This window comes from Drosophila biarmipes, chromosome X (genome assembly GCF_025231255.1).
Source record: "Drosophila biarmipes strain raj3 chromosome X, RU_DBia_V1.1, whole genome shotgun sequence".
Classification (NCBI taxonomy): domain Eukaryota; kingdom Metazoa; phylum Arthropoda; class Insecta; order Diptera; family Drosophilidae; genus Drosophila; species Drosophila biarmipes.
This window is the reverse complement of record NC_066611.1, coordinates 18,629,007-18,649,722: the sequence shown is the minus strand read 5'-3', so window position 1 is coordinate 18,649,722 and position 20,716 is coordinate 18,629,007. Positions and strand designations below refer to the sequence as shown.

Here is a 20,716-nt window from a genome sequence, read left to right as displayed (position 1 = left end):
CATATTTATACTTGTAATTTTTTTTTTTCTTTTATTTTATTTTTTTTTTCTATGCACAGTGCAATTACTCTTCGCTTTTCATTTAATTGTGTTATTTTAGCCTTCCTTTGTGTGAACTCCGTTCATATAATTCAGCTTCGAACAGTTTTTGGCCGACAGCCCGGCCTATGTGCACTGGGAAAGCCAACTCCCCACTCGTCTCCCCCAACTTTCCCGTAGAGTGCCAAGAATTTTCCGAAATGTCATTTTAATAGTTCGGCCACCACACTCCCTTCGCCTGGCCTGTTGTTGTTTGTTGTTGTCCTCCAGTTTGGCCATTTGTCGCATTCGAAACTTTTGCCGGGATTCAATAGGCATCCCCCCCAAAAATTCGACCCACCCACGCCCATGGGGATTTTCAAGTTGATCGTCTTTTGGCTGCAGGCTTCATTGATTCCGGAATGGTTTTTTCTTGTACTCGGCCGACAATAGTTCAAAGTCAGTTGAGCCGGGGAATTAGTGTTTGAATAATGTCTTAATTCCCCTGGGCACACCCCTCCCCCTAGCCCCAAGGCCCCCGCTTAACCCCTGTGTCGCTGGCCGCAGTTTTAAAGCCCCCACCGTACAGTATTACGTGCGTAAACGGGGCCGCAAAGGATTTAGGTGAAAATCACGGAATGAATTTAAGGCCGGAATGAGAGGGCGGGAAAAAGAAAAGGAAAATAGAGCAGGACAAGTGATAAGTGCAATTTCTCACGTGCCGCGACAGACAGACAGGGACGGCAAGACAGCACCCTGCGCCGGCGAGAGCGAGAGGCAGGACGCGGATTAGGCGACGGACCAGCGACAGCAATGAAATTTATGAGACGTGTCAACGACGGCTGCTGGCCAGGAAAACCAGGGGGAAGTCGGGAAAATATTGAGGAAAACGCGGCCAGGGGGGGGGGGGGAGGGGGGGCCCCGGCGAAGATGAAACTATCGCGTGAAATAGCGAACTATTTGCGGGGTGTTTGGGGTAACTCCTTGTGATAAACGACACAAACGTCAGCTGGACAAAACAAAAAGGGTGGAAAAGGGGGAAATGAAATGAAAAGGCGATGACAGTTGTTTCTTTGTGTTCGAACACACTTGGATAGCTCAGAAAAAATATACCTTTAAGAATGGGTGTGAGCATATCAAACCCAAGTCCCCTAGAGACCTGTCTTGCACAAGATATTAGATCTCAATAACACAGAGACCACGCACACACATCTGCGAGAATATAGATGGAAAATCATAGTCTCTCTGGGGAATACAAAACCAGAACTTGGTTTATTTTTGGCTTTTTTTATTTCAGTATAATTAATTTTTACTCCTTCGTTTGGCAAGCGTAACTTGAAGTCTCGGTCCCAGAAGCCAGCAGTAATTCCATGTTTTCATAGTTCCAACTCTGGGAATATGTGGAGAACAAAGCAATTGCCACTCGCTCGCCTGCCGTCTCTTTCACTTGACATCCAGCCCTCTCTTTCTCGCCCACAAACAGCACGCTTTAAAGTAATGCAAGGCGTCACATGTGCTTTTAGCCGGGTGCAAGGAGAGTTTTCGGGCGAGGGAGTTTTCCCCGCCGGCCACTTTTTAGTATAAATTATTTGCTTTTTGACTCGGGAAAATCTCCCACAACCCCCGGGGAAAACTACACCCCGCACTTCAGTTGATGTCTATAATTACTGAAAATTTCCCCGCCGCCTGGAAACTATTACGGGGTGAACGTTTTTATTATTATTGAAAATTTGCTGCCCATTTATCTTTGGGTTGCCCCTAATCCCCTGTCCCACTGTTCTTTCCTATATTTGAAGCCAACTTGAATGGCATCATTAACAGGCATGCGGTGTGCCGCCCATTTATAGGGGCGTTTCGAGGAAGCCACCCCGAAAATATTGTCGAGCTCGTAGGGAAGTGGAAAATAACAATAATTAAAGTAATTAATATTTAAAAGTTCCTGAAAATAATCCCTTTTCTACGAATCCCTGGTGAAACCTAAACTCAATCGTGGAATATCTCTCACATTTCCAAGCAAAGCGAATATTTTCCGGCGCAAAGTTGAGAATCTGGAAAAGCCACCGAAAGTTTCAAGGGAATGTTGGCCAAAAGTTGCCACCTAGCATAATTTATTTACACTTGTAAGTTTACCATTCGGAAAACTATTTTTCTTAGCCGGCGAAATGTAGGCGATATAAGTATGTGGGTTAAAGAAGTGTCAGAAAGTCGGGGGGCGCAGCTAACCCAAGGAAATCAAGTTGAATTGTTTGTGCGGGCTAAAGTTTGATTGATGTGCCGTGTCCCGCGTGCAGACAACATGAAAATTAGTTGAGAGACTCTCGAAAGTTGAATGCAGAATGGGGTGGAGTGGGCCGGGATGAATTCCCCGGGTCGTATGGTGTAGTTGAAATGGAATGATTGACGGTTAGGCAAACGAGCTGGGCATTCTCGAAACGCTTTAAAAAACAGCCCAACGAAAAGTGAGCAACGGCAGGCGAAACAAACTGCCATGTAACTTGATCTATGGCCTGTGTGAGTCATCAATGCCTCAGATTTGGATGGGATAATGCCGGCGAAAGGGAAGCCCAGGCAAGGAAAATATATTCAAGTGGAAACTGGAGCAGTAACAGCTTGGGTTTTCAGTCGACGAGAGGTCTTCCCCTTGGGCAACTAGAATTATGAGTGGTTTATCAGGAAGAACAAATGCTTCTAGTTTCCAAATCAAAGATAATTCTAGAACAATGTTCTCTTTCAAGTGAGCCTGTTCCGTTTGAATATTATCCAGGGATATCGGGGATCTTGAGGCATTTCAAACAGCTTCCCCCTAGACCTTTTCGTATCTCTCGGCTTCCTACACTCATCTTCAGTTTATCCCTCATGCGAAAAGGATATCAGATTCAAGTGTGATGTGTGCTGCGAGCTGAGCGCTGTGTGTGTGTTTTAGGGTCTGCTCCGTCGCCGAGGAGGTGACCTGACCCCGGTGACCACCCAGAGTCACGCCCACTTGAACCCGATTGCCACAGCCAACATTAGCAGCATGTGTCTGTTTTATCATTAACTTGAGTTGCCGCATGAGGAAGTTGCCTGGGTGTCCTGTGCGAGGCATTGTGTGTGTCCCTGTGCCTCGGTGCGATATGTGATGTGTGATGTGTGTGCTTTGCATCATTGGGCAAACAAATGCAGCAACAAAAGCCGAGGCTGCTGCTGCTGCGGGTTTGCTTTAGTGGCTGCAATTGCTGCATGCAGCATGTGTTGCATGTTGCATGTGGCTGGGAGTTGGGCACTGACACAGTTTCCTGTCGGCCTGCAGCACTCGAGTGCGTGTTGCAAATTGAGCGCATCACCAAAAACAGGCAGCTGTCTGAGACCGACAAAAAACCGGAGATTTGATATGGCGAGGCTACCTTTGCCTATAAATAAGTAGGCCAAGAAGGTTTTAGGTAATATTTTTACTAGGGCTTGAGGAAAACCTACTTAGCTCTGTCTTTATTCCAGTTTGATTATTGCCTTTTTTCTTCACTGTGCACTTTTAGTTTTGGCATCTGGAGAGGGGAGCATGTGTGCGCAAGAAGCAGAAGAAGCTTGTCCGACTGCCAGAGCAGCATATCAAATGTCCGATATATGGAGAAGCCATGCAAAATGGAATTCGCGGTGGGCTGCGCATGCGCAGAAAACCGCAAAAGCCAAAGGGAGGAGGAGGGCAAATCCATATAGCCAAGGCCTGACCGAAGCAAAGCAAACTCGTAGCCCGGGCTGCAAAGAGCGTGCCAGAGACAGCCAAGTGGAGATTCCCTGGCTGGCAATGCACCTCGCCTCGATCCCCCACTCTGGGCCCCCTCAGTGCGACCCTCTCCCCCCGAAAACCCTTTTGCCGTTGCCATGCCCACCCCTTCCCAATAATGGCAATTTAACGCCTGCTTTGCCTGATGGCAGCAGGACAAATGGGAGTGGGCCACCAGGCAGCTAAGCACGGAGAGAAAGCTGCGACGAATGGTATTGGTCAATTTACCATATATTGAAATCAATCATAAAAGTGTCTAAAAGTAGGCAACACAGTATGTTACTCTTACTGTTTTGAAAACCTAAAGTCATTTTTTATTGCATACTTTTGGACATCGTCCTTACAATCGAGTATCTTAATGTAGGAATTTTGGAATTCGAAATCCTGATGCATTTTAAAAGCGTTGTAAACTTTTTAAAGCATACTTTTGGGCACCCCCAATGGAGAACTCAAAACCCCACATTCTGAACATTTCAAACTCGAGGTGCTTCCATTTGGCTCAGTGCCCCATAGGAGGTTGGTCATCATGTCAACGCCTCTGGGCGTCGGTGGCGGTGGCCTGTGGCAAAAGCGTCATTGACTCGGGCTGAAACCAAACAAGGGCTCAACAACTGGAACAACTAGGCGATGGCCGGCAGTCAACAGCCAAGTGGCAGCACACACAGCAGCACCCACTTGCTGGCACTGGGACAAGAGGAAGCATCATTACCTAGCCATCGTCATCATCACAGTCATCACAGCACGATAATCATCGGCATCATCACCATAGAAATCGGCATTATTCGCACGACGGACAAACGGCAAAGATCAACAAGCGTGTTGGGGTGCAAAAAGCTGCAGTTAACCAATTGATTGGCATCCTTAGCGGTTTCAAGATTGTTTTCCATGTGCCGTCAACACGACACTTTCGGTGGCACTACAAGTACAGTTGTGCTCGAGCAGAGTAGTTGATTGGTGAGGAATGTTTACGTGTGACATTAAAGCTGCCCAATTAAAGTATCGGCTTATGTTGTGCCCCTTAGCTGAGCAATGCGGAAGGCAAGCACGTAGCTTGTTGCATATTTTCAACTAATATACCTATATCGGAGATCATTAATTTTCGACTAATTAGTGCATATTGGTCCAATTTGTGGGTGCTGCCGCTGTGCTTGAGGGACCAAATTGTTTACGGCCCATAAAATCGAACTTCCCATTTGATGTTTTGCCACCGGAATGCGAGTGTGTGCCAATTAAATTGTGTTTATTGGCAGCCGAAAACGTATGCAGCCCGGCATCTCATGCATATGTTATTCTATATCCCGAATAATTTACTCACCACCAATCGGAGCTCCACACACTCGCCAGCGCAAGTCTCCCGTTGGTGTCGAGTGCCTCGGTGAATGCAAATGTTGCCTCCTTTGATAATTGCCCTCGATATCATTGTTACACCATGCAGCCCAGTGTCTATGCATACAAATGGCCAATATTTATGAAAAATAATTTACTCAGCTCTATGTGCTCCCCCTTTTTTTGGGTTTCCGTGCACTTCGTTATCCCCAAAAAAAAAAAGAAAGGAAAAAGAACGAGTGTAAAATATGGCAGGGTCTGTTTGCATTGAAAACGAATTTATAAGCCCACAAACCAGTGAGAAGAGCAAAATATTTATAATACCCGGAGAATGGAATGTTGTAAGGTTGGAAAAACACTGCTGTCATTACTACGGGTATCAATAATGCCCTGTGAAAGGGAAACCTATCGAATGGCCGAAGCTTTGTTATGTTCTCCAGTCCCCTTAAAAAACAATCGAATATTGCTTTTTAATATAACCAGATTCCAGTTGTTGACCGCAGGGCATTGGCCATTCGTTTTGTGAAGCCTTCTATTTTCCGATACCGATTCCGGTTCCGATTCCCATTCCCTGGGCTTCTCGATTTCAGTTTTGGGTTCGATTTGCGTGGCCAAATTAAATAAAAACGCAAACAAAAGTAGAGGAACAAGAATGGGAGTGTGTTTTAATATTTTTTACGCAAAATGAAATAATATGCGAATGTTTTTATTCATTAAAGCTGCAATTTATTGTTGTCCCCGCGCCATATTGTTGTAGTTCCAGCGGCAAGCTTACTTTTGCCGGAACCAAAACCAGAAAGCGAAAAAAGGCTCCCAGAAATGTTGAAATAAAATGCAAGTGCAATCGATCTCGCCTGTTCGGGCCGTTGGAGTGGGATAGGGATATGGATGTGGATATGGATATGGTTATGGTTATGGATATGGATTGGTTATATGTTCAGGTTGGTGAACGGATTGTGCGCTCCGCTTTTTACCTCGCTCTCGGAACTGCCATAAATCAAATATTTTCATCTTTAAGCCCGTCGGTTTTTCCCTGCCAAAGCCGTACAAATCGGCCCTGTGAAACGATTTGGGGTGCGAAGCTTTCAAGTAAAGCCGGTTAATGTGCGATTGGGGTCGATTGCGGATTTTAGTATTGCCCGTGTTCCATCATTTTATTGTTCACCACTGGTAGACTCATTTTTATCTGCAGCTCGACGGCTACTCTAGTTCAACTCGCAACTTCAATGAACCCTATAATTAAATTCCTCGAGTGCCTCGAACATAAACTAAGAGTGCTCCCTTATTGCAGATGCCAATCCCCAGCCGCAGCAGCAGCCGAATCAGAACCAGAACCAGCTCGTCCAGCAGCAGCAGCTCCAGGCCCCTCGATTCACCACGCATCCATCGGCATCGGGGTCGATTGTCAGCGAGGGCAGCACCAAGATACTCCAGTGTCATGCGCTGGGTAAGTAACCAATCGTGATATCATAATGTGACTAAGCGAAGAGAAAGCCGGGCCCAGAAGCGGCGCTCGTACACCCCTGGTAAATCTCACCCGGGAAATTGCAATCGGAAGACCGATCTCAGTGCTCCAGAAACCTCTTTGGGAACAATAAAATATACGTTTTTTTGAAGCTAATGATGAAGTAGGTCTTTCAGTTTTTGTATAAAATCATACTGAATATTATTTGTTTATTTGTGCCTCATTAAAGCAAAGTAGGCCGCGAATTAATAATTTTATTGAGTAACTAATGAAGTAGGTATTTGAATTTTGTATCCAATTTCACAGAAATTTTATTTTATTATAATATATATATATATTTTTACGCTTCATTTTTGAAGTAAAGCAAATTTACTCAATAACCCAAATCAGTTAACAGTCTGTTGACAAAACCGAACTTAATGTGGCTGGCAATCCTCTATAAACACATTTTTACTATGTCCGGGCCGGCGAGGTGCCACCTGCTAGGCGTGTCACACCTAGTGCCCACCGTGAGGGGAATTATAACATGCCCTCGCCCTGCGGGAGTTGGGGCTGGCAACCCCCTTTCGCAGTTCGCAGGCCGTTCGGCTTCCAAAAACACACAACACTTGTCCCTCAAAACGCCTGACAGCTAAGCTGAAAGCAAAAGAGGGGGCTTAGTGTAAAACGAAACCATAAGCGAAAACACTTTTTCCTTGCTTTTTTGCTCCTGCTCGTGCGCGCTTTTGAAAGATAATGAAGTAGAAAAACAATAACTTTTATGAGGTTTCCCCCCCACCAGCCGGCTGAGGCGCTCTCCCAGACCGGAGTCCCACAATCCCGATTCCACACCCACTTTCGTTCCCAGGCGGCCGTCGTGTAATCCTTTGAGCGCTTTAGGGCGTGCCCAAAGTCCAGAGTCCCAGGATCCCAGTTCCCAGGTTCCCCGACGCCCGACGCCCCAACTGCCGTGTCCCAGGTACACGTAATGCTTCCTCCCGTGCCTCGTCGCCTGCATTTGACAGTTTCGAGTATCGGTTTCATATTGTTCTGCCCCCCGAAAATGGGCCGAAAAAATAAATGTTATGAACTTACTTTTGGCCGGCCGTCTGTGTCCTTCGGCCTTGTTGGTTGCTGGTTATACCCTTACAAAGCGAGTCAGAGGTATGCAAAGGAGGTCTTTCTTCGGCATATCCAAGATATGATTTTTAGGATAGTCTTCTCTTTTAAAAGAGACAATTTTCCAAACAATAACTGATCATATAATAATACTATAATATACAATGTTTAAGATGTTTCTTATAGAGTCTAGGGTATGTAAGCCTGGGCTTTCCGAAGTTTCCTGTCTTTTTTTTTTCCTTGTTGGGGTCCTGCCACCACGTCCACGTGCGCTCGCCTCCGTCCGTTTTCCTCGAAGTCCGGGCTTGTGTTTTATGGCAGCCGGATTCGTAAAATTAGTCGTGAAATGCCCAGACTCTGGGGCAGGGCTATATGCATTGTTTGTTTGTTTAATTGGCAAATTAGGGCTGACGGGGGCCTGTTTAAAAGACAGGACCAATACCAATACTTATGCTCTGATTCGGGTAATAATAATTTGCAATAGGTAGGGGAGGGTATAGTTCCACAGATAATCATTAAAAAGGAATTAACAAGGGGGAAAATAAAACTAGCCCTTCTAAAACCACTGTTTGTGGGGGATTTGGTGCATAATCGCCGCTGGTTTTTGGCCTTTTCCCGAGGGGCTTCCCCAATGCCTTGGCTTGTGTCGCCAGCATTTTGATGCACATTTGAGCAGCCAACACTCAACGGCACACACGGCGGCATGGCATCTGTGTTTTTGTGCGCATTTATGGGGATCCGTGCAACGACACCCGAGAGCCGTGCACTTTGCATAAGCTGCAAGTGGGCATCCAAAAAAAAAAAAAAAAAGAAAGGAAGGAAAATGGGAGGAAAAACAAAAAAACTGCAGCGAGCAGACGAGGAAAATAAAAACAAATGCAAATCTCTTTAGCTGCTCTTTGGCGTTGTCACACATGCCGCAACGTTCGCGCTTTCAGTCACTTTGGCGGTTTTAGTTGTCATCACACCTCCCCTTCCCCCTGCAAGATAGTTTATGGGGAAAAGGGGAAAATGGAAATGGAAATGGGGAACTGTTCTCCCCATGGGGAAGCTTGCATCCTACCTTGCTAGTGTTTCGGCTGTGACCATGGAGGGGCTCTCGAGTAAAACAAGTTCCACCATTACCTTCACTCGCGCCATCCCACTCCGCCCCGTCGTCCTGTCTCTGTTCTCTCGCCCATAGCTGTCTCATCTTGGCTCAGCTTTGTGTTTCCTCGCGTTCTGTGACGCGAAAATCGCGAAAACAACACAAGAATGGTCCAGAAAGTTAGGGACATGAGTTCAAACTACTCGAATGCTCTCTAAGAGTGTTTTAAAAAAGAAAAAAGAGTGTGAAAATGGGAGAAGAATTGGTCTGATTAAAGTGATATGGATAATATTAGAATTCCCTTAAAAATGAGTAAATATAACTCTAATCTTTCTAAGATTGTCAATAGTTTCAGAGAAGAAGAACTTGAGTACTGGCGTGTCGAGGTCTTTCGCTTGGGTATATTTGATAGTAAATCACTAATTTATGACCCCCAGTACTCGTGCCCAACCAATATACCCCATTGCGGAAACTTCAGGGGCATAATGGCAGTATAAAAGCTAAGCAAAATGTGTGTGGAATTGTTTCTGGCCAACAAAATGAAATGCGATGAGGCCGCACATTGGGCAGAGCGAGAGAGGTGTCGGGGAGCACTGCATGTAGAGTGAGAATGGGAGAAGTGGGGCTTCTACTTCTTTTTCAGCTCCTGCTTCTTTGGTTGCCTCGCAAATGTAGCGCATTTACTTGCAACAAAGACTTTTCATGGCAACAACAAAAGCCGCCAAAGCTGTTTTCAGTGGCAATGCTGCAAGCCCAACATGTGTCGAACAAGGAGGGGGCAACAAAAAAAGAAAGAGACAAAAAAGAAACGCATTTGTTGAAGAAAGCAATGGAAAGGGTTTGGAGAACAGTTTGGAGACACACTCGCCAAACGTGCGTAGTTAAAAAGCAATTCTTTTACTTGCTATGCAGATGGAGAAATCTTTGCTCAGTATTTGCTCTTCATAAGTGAGTAAGTTCGATACCCGATTCTTCTGTGATAAAAAAAAAATTTATCAAATCTAACATTTTTAGTGAACCCATCATCTACTTCTACTCGCTATACAGATAAAGAAATCTTATATCAGTATACTGCCTTCCAAGAGGTCATAGAAGACCAAGTTCGACACCCGATTCTTCTAGGAAATTTTTTTTAATCACCAATTCTAATGCATTTTTCCGCAGTGCACTTCTCAACTACTACATCTTGCTACACAGCTAAATATATCCTATATCAGTGTCCTATCTTCAAAAAAGGTCCCAGGTTCGATACCCGATTCTTCTGTTTTCTTCAATTTGTGTAATTAAGTCCTATACATTTTCCTCCGTGCACTTTTCTCCTACTTCTTCGCATTTTCTTCTGCTGCGGGAAAAATAGTGCAAGAAGCAGAAGAAGGTAAGCTGAGAAATTGCAAACTATGGTTTTTGTTGTTTCCAGCTTTTTGTCGCAATGTTTTTTTGTTTTTATTTTTTTAACTCTGTTTTTCCTGCCCTCTCTTCCTCCCACCGCCGTAAATCCTCTTGTTTACTCGCAGAGAGAGACGGAGGAGGTGTCGTAGAAAGAGACGGCGGGGCCTGTAGAAAGAATAAGCGATATGCCTGCATATATATAGTATATGTATGCAACTCGTGTCGTCATTTAGGCTGAAGTGGATGGCTTTGCTTAATGTGTTGTGAAAAAAGAAGGCGGCACGCAGGCATGTTTATATTTGTATGCTTGTACGGGCATCAGCACCGAAAGTATTCCTGAAATGGAGACTGATGCGAAATGATAGAAAGCAACAAGGATATTGTGTTTACTTAAAGACGAGCTCCTCCCCCAGGCAGCAGTACAAAAAATGCATACAGTTAATGAAGAAATTGCGCACATACCTGGATAAGGGGAAAAATGGAAAAAAGAAGGGGCACAGAAGATATTAATTTCATTCCTTTTTTTAAAGGACTAACCTATGACTTAACGACCTTAATTCAAACGATTTTTTTTAATAAATAACTTTTTTCACTAGCTTATAACCTCTTGGAACTCGCTTTTTTCCAAGTGCACCTGTCCATGGTGGCAAGTAGATTTCTTAAAGCAACCAATTTGGCCCTGTGTTATTGCTGTTATTTTGCGGTGTGAGTTGCAAGCTAAAATGCATGGAAAAAGGCGAGAGAGACTAACAAAATGTGTAAACAAAGGCGGCAAATGCATAAAAGTGAAATGTGCAGTTAAAAAGTGCAGCAACAAGAGGCAAGACAAAGGTAAAAAAGCCTTTTAGGCACTTTTAAAGTTTACTTCGCTTCAAGTGCCACAACAAAAACACCAGAAACTACTCCACATGCATATAAACTCACCTGGTAAACACGGAGGAGCAGTGCACCGAGAGCAAAAGCAGTCAATAATATACAAAATACTTAATAAATAAACATATTTAGAATGCGAGTGTAGAACTCCCCTACCTTAACTCAAAAACCCTTAAAAACTATAAATATTAAGTAGGTTGTTGCTCGAAGGGCCAGGTTCAATACCCACTGGTGCCCTGGATTTTTTTTTCAATTTTTTTTAATTTTTACAGTTTTTCTCTCCGTGCATCAGTTTGTTGTCCAGGTCCAAAGGCGTCAGCGCATTGCACTGTGCATAATTTAGCACACATGTGCCAGAGTTGCCACAGAATAACAAAAATAGAGAATACGCAGAGCGAGACAGACAGCTGCGCCCAGGCGGCTGTGGGAAAGAGAGGCAGACAGGCGGAGGAGCGACCACCGAAAACTAAAGGCAAATTAAAATTGTGTAAGACAAGCTGTGGCAACACATGTAAAATAATGAAGAGGAAAACGTGCATCTCGTATGCACATATAAAATACATAAAAAATGGCCGAAGGTTGCACAGACAAATTGCAGCAAATCATGCAGAATGCACAACGATTTATATGCATTAAGGAAACTTTTCAATTTCCATGAAATTTCAGCAAACGTTGCGCGTGTTCTGTTAATTTAAAATAGAACACAGGCAAATTAATTGATTTAATCTTTATTAATACCATAAAACTCTTTTATGCCGAAGCTTTAAAAGTTAATTGAGTGAGTGCACGGTATTTAAAATACACATAGTATGTGCCATGTTGGCTTGACAATCTAGTCCACTTCGTTAGTTACAGAAAATGTAAAGTGGTTTCTTCTTCGGAAACCCATTAAAGCCCTAGTTTAATGTCCACAATGCCGGCTCCTCGAACGGACTGCATTGAAAACGTGACAAAAGGATGCAGACGGCTCTGATTTGGGTCGGGGCTTGGGCCAGGACGAGTTGATCCGATATCTCTGGGGTCGGGAGTCCAAGTTGACGAATTGGCAAATGGACTTCTGGGCGCCCTGTGAGGAGAGCGCTTGGCAAACATCGTTGGTCCGGAGTTGGAGTTATGAATGCCGGGTGCCCCTTCCGTTTCCCCAAACATCCTGCGTCCTGCGTTCCACATCCTACCATCCGCCATCCCACATCCCTGCCACTCCCTGTGCCCTGTTCTTAAATGCAATTGATTTCGTGGAGCTTCCAATGGGTTTGCTCTGGCCACAAATCAAACAATTTCCGCCATGCGCAACCGGGGATTCCCCCTTTTCGCCGGCACACACACACACACACATACACTCGCAGACAAATGCAATTTGTTGCATTGCGTCGCCTGTTTATTGAATTTATTTATATGCAGTCGGGCTTGCTTAGACACGCCGGCTGATTGATTGATTGATTGACTAACTGATTGACTGACTGCCTGGCTGCCTGGCTGATTGAGTGAGTGGCATTTGGCTGCTGTGCGGCAAGCCGCAAAGAAAAAGCCACGCAAATATGGTGATGACTTGTTGCCGATTTTACCAAGAAGCGAGGGGAAAAAAACATAGCACACTTTTATGGGCGCCAAGGAAATCGCTATTTTATGGCACTGCTACTAGCGCTGGAACGGCGATGAAGACAGCTCGGCAGAGAGGTTTAAGAGATGTAATGTTGGCATTTAATTTAAGTTTATATGTAAACTTATTTTTTTTTAATAACTTTCGATTGATAAACTTGGCTTAAGGTCTTGTGTCCTGTCTGCAGCTCGAAGTGAAATTTGTTTCCTTTTTAATGAATTTTGCGCTCTGTCAATTCCATTTGGCCTTCGGTTTACCAGGGCTTTCCACCCGTTTTTACTATCTGATTGACTCTGGCCGCCTCCCAAGAGAATGTAAATTGCAGCTTCTTTGGCCCCCAAGTTTTCTTTTTCTTGGTTTGTTTCCACTGGTCTTCAGCCTTCCCATTCTTGTTTCTTTCATTTTTTGTGGTGCCTTGAGTTTTCCTCTGCTTTGTGCCCGGTTTTCTTTTTTTTTTTTTTTACTTTTTTTTGAAGTGCCAGTGACTTTGTATGGCTTTGGCTTAAAGGATTTTTGTCAGTTTAGTTATTAAAAACTCATTACACACATATGTGAACGCACACTCAGTGATACAGAGACATGTGGAGACACTGGCAAAAATCGGGAAGCTCTACAGGTATCCTGAAAAATGCTATAGAATTGTTGGAAAAAAATATCAAATAGTTTACAAATAGTTTGTGTCTTATGATAAATGCATATATGAGTACACTATTTTAAATTAAAAAAAAAAAATAATTCAAAAAAGTTTTAAAATATTTTGGTGATTTATAGTGACCTTGTGTTTTTTTTTTCTAAAGCACAACGATTTAGCACTTAACACACTGGATTCACTAGGGATTGAACCCCGGACCTCTTTCAAAAACATAAGTTCGTTCTAAATATTATCCTGATTTTTTATGTTGTCTATCTATATTTTCTATCTATATATATTTTTTTGGTTTAGAAAGTGTAGGTTGTATTTTCGTAGAGTGTATTATCTGGTAAAGGTCCTTCGGGGATCTGCTCTCTCATTTCCCACTTCCTGTCTCTTTCTCCCCCGATTCTCCGCTTATTGGGCCTTCGCTTCGATTTAGCGCTGACACATTTCGCTGGAGAATGTTTGTTTCTTTCACTTTTTTTTTCTCTTTTTTTTGCTCCTTTGCTGTTGACTAACGGCACTCTAATGTGCGAGTGTGTGCGGCCATGTGTGTGTTCGTCCTTGCCACCATGTATGTGTGTGTGTGCATGTGTCCGTGTGTATTTGCCTTACAATTCCCCAAATTGTAATTTTATAGCAGCGTCATTGCCCAAAATGCTCAAATAGACTTTTGCCTTTTGGTCCGTTCATGTAACCTTTTTTCTCTCTTTCTTGTGCTTCGTATCCTTGGGTATTTCCCCTTCTTTTTTGGCCAACACTTGAGAAACTTTCGGCTGCTGCTGGGCTTCTTCTGTCTTCTCCTTTCTTCGCCAGCCCACTGCCCACTTTCTCCGCTCTGCCATACGTATCTCCACCCCTATATCTTGCTATTCTCAAGTTGATTCCTATTCTCGACTGGTAGTTTCCAGTTTCGCTTCTAACTCGGCTCAATTCGATTTTGTCTGCAAACTGAATGAAGTGAATTGCATTGCCATTGGCCACGTTTGGCTACCCTGGTGCTGCCCTGTAAGAGCCACACAAGGGTCTGGGTAGGATGGTTCGATGAACTAAATAAATAAATAATAAATAAGAAAAAAAATATAAAAAAATTAAGAAAAAAGAAAAGAAAAAAAGAAGAATAAAAACAAAAAAAGAAAATAAATGAAAAAATAAAAGGAAAATGAATTAAAAGAAAATAAAAATTCTAAAGATGCTTAACCTATGAAGAACCAAATACAGGAGCAGGCGAATATCAGTATGCTTCCATCACAGGGTATCAGGGATTAGAGCCTGCTAACACCTAGCCATCAACCCCAATTCTTTGATGAGCCGTAGTCCCCGACTTAAGCTCTTCGCAAAAGCGTTGATGGTCCCGCCAGGCCTTTAGGTTGGGTTTCGAGGGGGTGGCATTCCGCTGGCTTGATGACCGGATTTCGGCCTCCGGCAATCCAATCCGTCTGCTCCCGTTCGGTGGCCTCCATCCTGTGATGTGATGTGCACTCAATCCTGTTGCATCCTGGCCAGTTAGGCGAATCGCATATTTTATTCAGACTTTCATTTAGTTCAGCCGGCCTCCTTCGTCCTTTGGACCCACCCTCCCCTTTGGTCACATGTAATTTTTGTTTAGCCATTCCAATTGCAATTCCATTTCGCAAAGGGAGTTTGGAGAGGTCAGGTGGGCGGACGGGTTGGGCTGGGATGGCCATATAAATCAACTTTAATTTAAATGCTCGGCTGCAGCAATGAAATCAGAATGAGCACTCCATATAGTACATGGCCCCTATATAAGCAGGGCTCCATCTCCGGAGCTTGCGAGTCTTTGGCTTCCTTTCTGGGCGGCAGCTCAAACAAACGAAGCCATATGTGGCCACAAGGGTGTCCTTTGTGCTCCTGGCACCCACCATCTATGGCTCTCTCTTTGCGGGAGAAAAACTTGGCCAGCATGCGATTTAATTGCGGCAGTGGCGGGGCTTGAAAGGGTTAAAGCGATTGAAGGGGTTAAAACCCATAATCAATGTAATGCATGCGGAATAACAACTGGCATTAATTAATTTAAATAAACGAATAATTAAATTAGAGTCACAGTTAGTTTTGGTATTAGGAAAAACAAAATGTTGGTTTCATAGGATAATATATTTAGGGATACGGATATATAATTAAATAAAGAGTCGCTTGATCATGTAAAAAAATTCCTAATAAAAATCAAAGAGGCATTTTGCCAATATTATGGGGCAATAATTGACTTTAATTGAGTTAAATAATAGGATATCCTTTAGAGGATATTTAGGGATAATTATACACATAAGCTTGTAATGAAAAGTCTATTCCGCTACCATTTAAAAACGAAATCCTCACTATACAAGTTTTTACCAGAGAGATATTCCGAAGACAAAAGACCTTTGATCCCTCTACCACGTCCCAGCCAATTGTCTGATGTCCTTTGTCAGCGCAAATCAAATAAATGCCAGGGTTTAATGATATGTACAGGACACCCTTTAAACCGCCCAACCTGCCAGCGACCCGGCCAGCGCTCCACATGATATTTATTAAAGCATTTCCCTCTGCTCTTTCTCTTTTCATGTGCTCCTCGTCTCGCTTCGGATCTCCAGGATACCCACAGCCCACATATCGATGGCTAAAGGACGGCGTCCCCGTGGGCGACTTCTCATCCAGCCAGTTCTACCGGTTCCACAGCACGCGGCGCGAGGATGCGGGCAGCTATCAGTGCATTGCCAGGAATGATGCCGGATCCATATTCAGCGAGAAGAGTGACGTTGTCGTTGCCTGTAAGTTTATATTCCGCATATTTCGCCTGCCACGGGGGGTCAGAGTTCAGCGGGGGCCACATCCTCACCCCCCGTGTGCGTCGAAATTCGAGATATTACCGGGATAATTCCATTCTCTTTTATTTTGGGCTAAGCACTTCCACAGATCAAGTTACCAATTAGATGAGAAGTTATGGGAATTGAATTATGCCCTATTGATGAACCGAGGTGCTCTCTAGGTCTCACGATAAGGTTTAATGATATTTAATCAGAAAGTTAGCCGAAAGTGGAAGTGTCGAACTGTTGAATCGGTCACTTAGCCAACTGGGTTAATTATTCGCCAGGAACGGCTAAAGACTCTGGAAGTGTTTTCAGAGGACGGCAGGGGCGGGCGCGAAAGGGGGTTTCTCTCTAGGTGGAGTACTAATCAAACGGCTGTCACAGCAGGCAAGCCCTTTACCCCCTGGCCCTGATAAATGTCTAGCTGCTAATTTTTCTTTAATGCGAACTTAATTACAACAAGAACGGAGAACGTGGAGGGGCAGGAGGGCCGGGGCTCGGGGGTCAGGGGTCGGGGACTACGGGTACTGGTACTGGTACGGGTTAAGGGTCACCGGGTAGGTGTGGATGTAACGAACAATTAGACAAGCAAGTGTGAGTGACACTTGAGCTCGGCGCTTTCAATGTGTGCGTGCATGTGTGCGAGTGCTTATTACCCCACTACTTGAACCTAATAAATCGAGCTCTCGACATGAGAACGACCTCCGTGAAGAGAACCCCTTATGCCATCGCCTATGCTTGGTGTTGGAGTGGGTACGCGATATTTGTACCGAGCTAGGGAGGATTAAAGTACCAAAATGAGTGACCTATATGTGATACACTTTTGTATACTAGTGAAATGTTAGAACTAAATATGTTGTAGATTCTAAGGACGCTTTCCAAAAAGTTAAACAGGTTCGAGGCCCGTCGATGTATACGATTTATTATATATTTTAATCACCTAATCCTATAGTATGTAAAAGAAGTATATAATATTTATATATTTAGGTACAAGAATCTCCACAGGCACTCCCCAACACTGAGCGCATAACCCAATTTGTATATGGAAATGATACAATGCAATAATCGTATACTATAATAAATTAAGCAAAAGTAATTCAATCAAAAAGCAATCGAAAAATACTTCAGAAAGTCCCTGAATACCTAGTATATTTACGTACAAGTATCTCAAAAGGCACTTCCCAACACTGGACCCAATTTTAATATGGAAATGATACAATAAAATAACCGTAGAATATTATATATTTTTCAAAACTTATCCAATCAAAAATGAATTAAATAATATTTCAGAAAGTCCCTAAATACCTACTACATTTAGGTACAACTATCTCCACAGGCACTCCCCAACACTGGGCACATAAGCCCCCCTAATGGTGACCTTCTTTCCAGGGGGTGATATGGCTGATGGGCGTGGCTCACTGACAGACTGACTCAATGACTCGTCGACTGGTTGACTTGGAGCAGCAGCAGCGTCTTGAGCACTTAATTAATTGTAGGACCGGGGCGGCGAGAGAGGGCGCGTGCTTAAACTGAACTAATAACCTTTAAAGCTCAGCCGGGCGGTTCTTAGCGGGGGAGGGGCGAATGGAGGGCGTAGAGCGGCTGCTTAAGAGCGGGGTCAGAGGTTAAATTGACTTGCCCGCAGGCCGCGCTCTGCCTTCAATTCAATTAGCGAATGACACCGCAGGAAGGCACAGAGCACTACTCCTGGGTTTCCACGGCATTGGGGCTTCCTTCGATTTGCCTGTTAGCGAATCCAGAATTTTGAAAGGAAATCTGCCAGGAGTGTCGGTTACAGTAAAGTATGTGGCTGAGTTGCAAGACTTTGCAGGGCAAATCTTTTAATGGCAGCCAAAATTATGATTTTAGTGCCTCGAAACAAACCGAAACCAATTATAAGCTTAAACCTACACTAGTATAGCCTAATTTGGCAGCACTCTTCGTTGGCTCTCCTAATTTAAGAGATATATACAGTAGATTACAGATGGAGTTGGGATTTTTTTTTGGGGAACTATTAAAGTAATACTATACACATTTACCATTAAGTAGTACATTTTTAATATAAATAAAGAGAATAACAATATTTGTTTCCCCACTTTTCCGCAGACATGGGCGTCTTTGAGAACACCACCGAGGGTCGACTGACGGTGATTAGCGGCCACCCTGCCATCTTCGACATGCCAGCCATTGAATCCGTGCCCGTGCCGTCGGTCATGTGGCAGTCGGAGGACGGACCCCTGAGCTATGACATCAAGTACGCCTTCACCAAGGCCAACCAGCTGGTCATCCTGAGTGCCGACGAAAACGATCGCAAGGGATACCGAGCCAAGGCGACCAACACGCAGCTGGGCAAGGAGGAGAGCAGTGCCTTTGTCCACCTGAATGTCAGTGGAGATCCGTACATCGAGGTGGCGCCCGAGATCATAGTGCGTCCGCAGGATGTGAAGGTTAAGATGGGCACAGGAGTGGTGGAAATGCAGTGTATAGCGAATGCCCGACCCCTGCACGAGTTGGAAACCCTCTGGCTGAAAGATGGCATTGCCGTGGAAACGGCCGGAGTGAGGCATACGCTAAGCGATCCCTGGAATCGAACCCTGGCCCTGTTGCAGGCGAATAGCTCTCATTCCGGCGAGTATACCTGCCAGGTGCGACTGCGCAGTGGCGGCTATCCGGCGGTTAGTGCCTCGGCCCGCCTCCAAATCCTCGAGCCGCCTGTCTTCTTCACCCCCATGCGGGCGGAAACCTTTGGGGAATTCGGCGGACAGGTGCAGCTGGCCTGCGACGTGGTCGGCGAACCCACGCCCCAGGTCAAGTGGTTCCGGAATGCCGAATCGGTGGACCCACACATCGAAAGCGGAAGGTGCGTTTAGGGGCTTTGAAGACTTTATCGATTTTCCTGTAACCCCCTTTCTAATTCTTCATGAAATTCCATCGCAGATACTCGCTGAACACGGATAATACGCTGGTAATTAAGAAACTTATCCTGGATGATGCCGCCATGTTTCAGTGCCTGGCCATCAACGAAGCGGGGGAGAACTCGGCGAGCACCTGGCTGCGCGTTAAAAGTAAGTCAAGAGCTGATTCACAACTACGACTGTGCGACAATGGAACTGAAAGTGGAAGCTAAAAAGTCCTTTCATTAAAAGGGAGCTGCGAGTTTATTGGATTTTTGACATGTTTTACAGAGAAGTCAACAAAAATGAAACTTTAAAAACAAAGAAATTTGTTGACATTAAGACAATTTTGCTCTTTATAATCCATGATAATATGATTAACTCGAAACAATCCACTTAAATCACTGTCATACAGTCTAAGACAATGCCTGAATGCCTGTCACATTGGTATACTAAATAAGAGCTCTTTCCATTTACCTCCATGCCAATTATACATCTCTTCTCTATGACATGTATACCCCTAACCATTTTTGCATTTTGACCTTTTAACCCATGATTAACAAACGAATTCATAGCAAAAACGGCCAAGATCCGCGTGAAGCGTTTGGCCCAGCCGCGAATCCTGAGGGTAAGAGCTTCGCATGCTGGCTTGGGATCGGAAAAGGGATCGGGATCGGGATCAGGTTCCTCCGGTAGACGCAAGGAGATTCGCTTTGGTATGGGCATGAAGCTAAATGCCACACTCAAAATCAAAAATACACTCACTCAAGCACTCACACTCACTTGCACCCACTATAGCTGTACTCACTCACCCTCCTTTTTAAAGAAAAAACCCCAAAAAGCACCTAAAAAGCACACCCCACTCCCCCAAGACATCTTATATCCCCTAGAAAGTAGCTCTTTTGATTGTTTTGCGATTGAATTTGTTGTTTTATTGGCTTGGCTTGCTGTTATTTTACTGCCTCTGGGTTTCCTAAGTCTAAGCTTAAATATTATCTACAAGTATTCGTCTGGCTCCCCCGTTTCCGTTTCATCTTCTTTTTTGTGCCACGAACCATGGACCATTCTTAATTTGCTTTTCACCCTGCGGCTCCTGCGAAGCTCCGCATTTGCAGTCTTGGCCAAAAGCGCCGTTGGCCAACAGGAGCGGTAGGAATTTCGCCTGCTCTACTCTCTCTATTCTGTTGCTTTATCAAATTTGTCAAAAGCAGAAAAATGTTTCATTCAAGTTGATTAGTCCCGGCAACCTTCACCACTTTCTGTTGGATAAACACAAACACCCCAGCCATGGTTAATCTAATAAATCTTTATATCCAGAAAAAAGCTGCATTTTTCCCCCATTTAGCTTGATTTAGCTTTAACATTTGTCTACACAGAAAGGGAACAGCACTTTAAATGCCAAAGAAGATGCGAATCTTGAATACCCAATCTAGAAATAAATATGTCTAAACTTTTAGCTTTGGCAATTACCTACTTTTTATGCACAATTAATCTTACTTAACTATTATTTAAGTTGGTATGGGAACCCTAGTACCTAGTATAATCTTCACCTTTATCTCTTACTCACTCAGAAATACTTAAATACAAGCCTTTAATATAACTTTGATATACTTTCCCGTCCATTAAAATGGGTTATTATGAATTTGTCATTGAGTGACGGCTAATTTAAGAGTATGAGTTAGGACTTCACCTTCAAAGGCTCCCAAGTACCGTTAAGTGCCGGGTCAAATGGCTGCCTTAGGGTTGCCAGCCACCCAAAAAAAGC

At 44.1% G+C, this 20,716-nt stretch overlaps 1 protein-coding gene across 11 annotated transcripts in view; it reads left to right on the top strand.

Moving 5' to 3' along the window:
• LOC108023397 (protein sidekick) overlaps positions 1–20,716 on the top strand; it is an 88,053-nt gene that overhangs the window by 48,753 nt on the left and 18,584 nt on the right. For 7 of the 11 annotated variants that reach the window (XM_050886541.1, XM_050886536.1, XM_050886537.1 and 4 more), the window contains exons 3-7: positions 6,396–6,551; positions 15,842–16,018; positions 18,164–18,917; positions 18,995–19,122; positions 19,527–19,667. In XM_050886541.1, the coding sequence (XP_050742498.1) occupies positions 6,396–6,551; positions 15,842–16,018; positions 18,164–18,917; positions 18,995–19,122; positions 19,527–19,667 (1,356 nt within the window). The remainder of the gene's footprint in view (positions 1–6,395; positions 6,552–15,841; positions 16,019–18,163; positions 18,918–18,994; positions 19,123–19,526; positions 19,668–20,716) is intronic. The other 4 variants (XM_050886544.1, XM_050886553.1, XM_050886551.1 and 1 more) reach the window with 1 other exon arrangement.